The sequence below is a fragment of the Orycteropus afer genome, unplaced genomic scaffold, assembly GCF_000298275.1.
Source record: "Orycteropus afer afer isolate SDZICR_OR568_19922 unplaced genomic scaffold, OryAfe1.0 scaffold00199, whole genome shotgun sequence".
Classification (NCBI taxonomy): Eukaryota; Metazoa; Chordata; class Mammalia; order Tubulidentata; family Orycteropodidae; genus Orycteropus; species Orycteropus afer.
Window position 1 is genome coordinate 1,461,660 of NW_006921786.1, and position 4,146 is coordinate 1,465,805.

At 36.9% G+C, this 4,146-nt stretch overlaps 1 protein-coding gene across 1 annotated transcript in view; it reads right to left on the reverse strand.

The window, feature by feature from the left end:
* Positions 1-815: 815 nt before the first annotated feature.
* Positions 816-4,146, reverse strand: part of TMEM220 (transmembrane protein 220) — a 21,199-nt gene continuing 17,868 nt past the window's right edge. Inside the window, exon 6 of the mRNA XM_007948046.2 lies at positions 816-951. Coding sequence (XP_007946237.1) covers positions 816-951 — 136 coding nt within the window. The remainder of the gene's footprint in view (positions 952-4,146) is intronic.

Here is a 4,146-nt window from a genome sequence, read left to right on the forward strand (position 1 = left end):
AAGGTTAGACAATCTCCTTCCATAGTGATACCGCCTCGGAAACCCAAGGAGGGGATCCGACTCCACGGCACATAACAACATTTCCTTCTTGATTTGGCCACAGTTCCTTTATTCTATCCAATCTTCCTTTCTTCCCCTTGACATGCCTGCATGTTTGGTTCACCTGGGGTCTTTATTTAGTTTGTAGTAATTACCAGTTCAGTACAGTGTGACTAACTCAGGGGTATAGCCCTCTCTTGCACCTTTTATTTCTGTTTTATTACTCAAACCCTGCTTCCCTCTTTTTTTTTTTTTTAATTGCGTGCACCCCTTCATAACTTTGTAAGCACTTCATGTTTTTTCATATTATCTAGTTTAAACTTGCAACTATATGAAGTAAATAGGAAAGCTGGTATTAATCCTATTTTATAAATAGGAGCTATCCACCAGGAGGTTTGTATATTTGTCGAGGTCACAATAGGTAGTGATGATTAGAAATCATACTACTTGACTTGTTTTAGGGCCTTTTCCACTACACTACGGCACATAACCTTCAGAGAAGGCTTCCAGAGAATGTCAGACCCCATCCCTTGCTAGTCCCGTTCAATTCTGCAGCATATTATAGGCAGCCTTAAACAGTTGTTACGATTTAAAAAAAAAAAAAAAAAAATCATTTCATATCTTAGCTTAAATTACCTGAAATAAATTCCTAGGAAACTGGCTTATTGCCCTAAAGTTCATTTTTTTTTTTTTTTTAAAAAAGGAGAGATACATATATATATATATATGAGTGTAATTTGAAAAACTAATTTTAAGAATGGGATCATTGAATTAATTTAAATTACTGTCTTGCAATGAGTTGGCCAGGAGGACCTCATCTCTTCGTTCATATATATGTAGACCCATGAGATGAATGGAAAAAGAGAGATTACAATGGCAATAGCCAATTGAATTCTTCCACCAACTGGATTCCTATAAAGATATACAAAAAAATTATTATTAGGAACTACTAATAAAAATGATGGATTGCTTTGGAAACAAGTATAAAAATCAAATTGATAAAACAAATAATTACACTTTAGTATGCTTTGTTTCTTAATTTTTAATTGACATATAATTCAATGTTTATTAACAAAAGTTAATAAACATCCAACTTCAGTGACTTATCACAACAGATTTCCATGTAATCACAATGTAGGTCGAGAAACAAAATATCCTCAGCACTCCAAAAGTCCTTGTACATCTATCTGCTCAGTCTACACTCTTTCTTTTCCCCAAAGATAACCATTCTGACTTATAACACTATTACTTTAGTTTTGTCTTTATATAAATGGAATCATATAATATCTATTCTTTTGGGTCTACCTTCTTTTGCCTAAACTTATGTTTGTGAGATTCATCCCTATTGTGTAGCTAGCTGTAATTTGTTTATTTTCATTGCTATATAGTATACCATTGTATGATGATACCAGAGTTCATCTACTCTATATTGATGGACATTTGGGTTATTTCCATAATGCTGCTATGAACAATCTTTTATATGTCTTTTGGTGCATAAATATATGCACATTTCTATCAGTATTTATGTAGAACTGGAACTGCTGTATCAAAGGACGTGCATGTTCAAGTTTAGGAAGTAATGACAATTTTACAAAAGGTTTTACCAGTTTACATTCCTACCAGCACATGAAAGTTCCCATTGCTTCACATCCTTATCATTGCTTGATATTGTATTGTTGTTTGTTGTTTTTTAATTTTAGACTTTCTGGTTGATATATAGAGAGGTATCACATTGTGATTTTAACTTGCATTTCCCTGATGACTAATGTTTAGCTTTCTTTCATATCACTCTTGGCTGTTTGAATTTCTTCTTTTGTCAAGTGCCTACTCAAATCTCTTTCCCATTTTTCTATTGGGCTGTCCTTATTTTTCTTATTGATTTATAGGAATACTTTACATATTCTTAATACCAATCCTGTGTCATTTATATGTGTTGCAAATATCTTTCCCACTCAATTAATGATGTCTTTTCCCACTCACTCAGTGAAGTCTTTTGACAAGTACAAGTCACTGATAAAGAAGACAGTGTTGACATTGATCTTTTCCTAATGTCTTCTGTGTCCTATTTCAGAAAAATTTCCCTTTCCAATGTCTTAAAAATACTTAAGTTACCCTCTAGAAATTTTATTATTTTTTGCCTTTCACATCAGATCTATAATTCACCTGTAACTGAATTTTATAAAGTCATGAAGGTAAGAGTTTCACTTTTTCCATGTGGATATTCAATTGGCCTAGCACCATTTATTGAAAAGACTGCCTTTCTTTGTTACCCTGAAGTGCCACCTTTGTCATTATTCAAAGGTCTACATATGTATAGATCTATTTCTATACTCTTCTCTGTTGCATTAATTGTCTTTTGTAGTATAGGACTATCCTGTTAGTAGTCTATTTCTAGACTCGTCTCTGTTTCATTAATTATTCTATTAGTATAGGTGTAAAAATGACACAGAGACAGTGTCTGACCTCCTCTAACTTCATAAGGCAGGAGGAAGATCAAGCTCAACAGCCCAAGGTTGATTCCTATGAGGCAGAGGTCAGATATGCCTCAACCCTCTAATCTTTTTTTTTTTTTTTTCCCCCACCAATTCTGACCCCAACTGTCCCTCTCACAGCACTCTCTACTTCTCTGTTGGGTTTGATAATTCATTGTAATGGCCACAGAACTCACAGACATGACTATGAAGTTTATTAGGGAAGTAATGGGTAATAATTCAGGATTAGGAATGTTCAGGATACAGTTCTTCAGTTAGGAGAGCCTCCCCTCAGCCATGCCCAAAGGCAGGTCTCTCTCTGGCCCTTCACCCCTTGGTTTCTGCCCTGCTTGGTCAAGTGTTACAAAGCTCTTTTAACTCTGTTGAAAATGCCTACAGGAACCCCACTCTGGCAATAAGCCTCCTGCCCAAAGGCACTCAGCTTTCTCACTTGTGCTGTGGGCCAGGAAGCCCACTGCTCTGTCTTGTGCCAGGTCTCTTGGTTCTGCTGCCTCTGCTGCCACTGTTTTTTTCTGTTTGCTGCTTCTTGCCATGTCTGGTGTCACAGCTCTGTCTCCTGGATCAACAAGGTTCAGCACAAGGATCTTGGGTCCTAAAGATGTGCTCCAATTTTGGTTCTTCTCTCTTGTTGCTGTTGTTGTTGTTAGGTTCCATCAAATTGGTTCTGACTCATAGTGACCCTATGTACAACAGAATAAAATACTGCCCAGTCCTGTGCCAGCCTCACAGTGCTTTCTATACCTGACCCCATTGGTGCAGCCATCGTGTCAATGCACCTTGTTGAGGGCCTTCCCCTTTTTCGTTGACTCTCCACTTTAGCAAGCACGATATCCTTCTCCAGGGAATGGTCCCTTCTGACAACATGACCAAAGTAAGTGATTTCCCCTTCTGCTTCTAGGATGGCTCATATAAAGCCCAGTGAGATGGCAAAACTGACCAATCCCCACATTAGGGTTCCATACACATTTCCATAGGTTCACTCCCACAATGGTCCCATGAATCATATTTACATTATTAGCAAGCTATCCAATCCCCCCGTGGGCCACAAGCACCTCACATTTGCATAGTCCTTCCCAGTCTTTTAGTGGGAGTTACAAAGACTATGGCTAGAAGAGCCATATCAAGCAATTCAATGTACCTCAATAGGTTTATCCTAAGTTCTTTCATAATGTTTTATAGTTTTATGTGTAGAGATTTTACCCAGAGACTTATTTCTAGGTAGTTGATATTTTCTGATGCGATTTGATGGTATGTAACAACAACAACATTATAAATGGTATCTTTTTGTTATTATCATATTGTAACTCTTACTTGCTGACAGAAATGTAGTTGATTTTTGTATACTGACCAAATATCTAGAAATCATACTAAATTCACTTATTAATTCTAATAATTTATTTTTAGATTTTCTATATATGCCATGGGAGCTCTGGTGGCATAGTACCTAAGGCATTTGACTGCCTTAGGCAGAAGGCAACCAGTTAAAACCCACCAGCCATTCCATGGAAGGAAGATTGGGCAATCTACTTCTGTAGTGACACTGCCTCAGAAACCCAAGAAGGGGTTGCTATGAGTCAGATCCGACTCGACGGCAGAGAGTTTATATATATATATA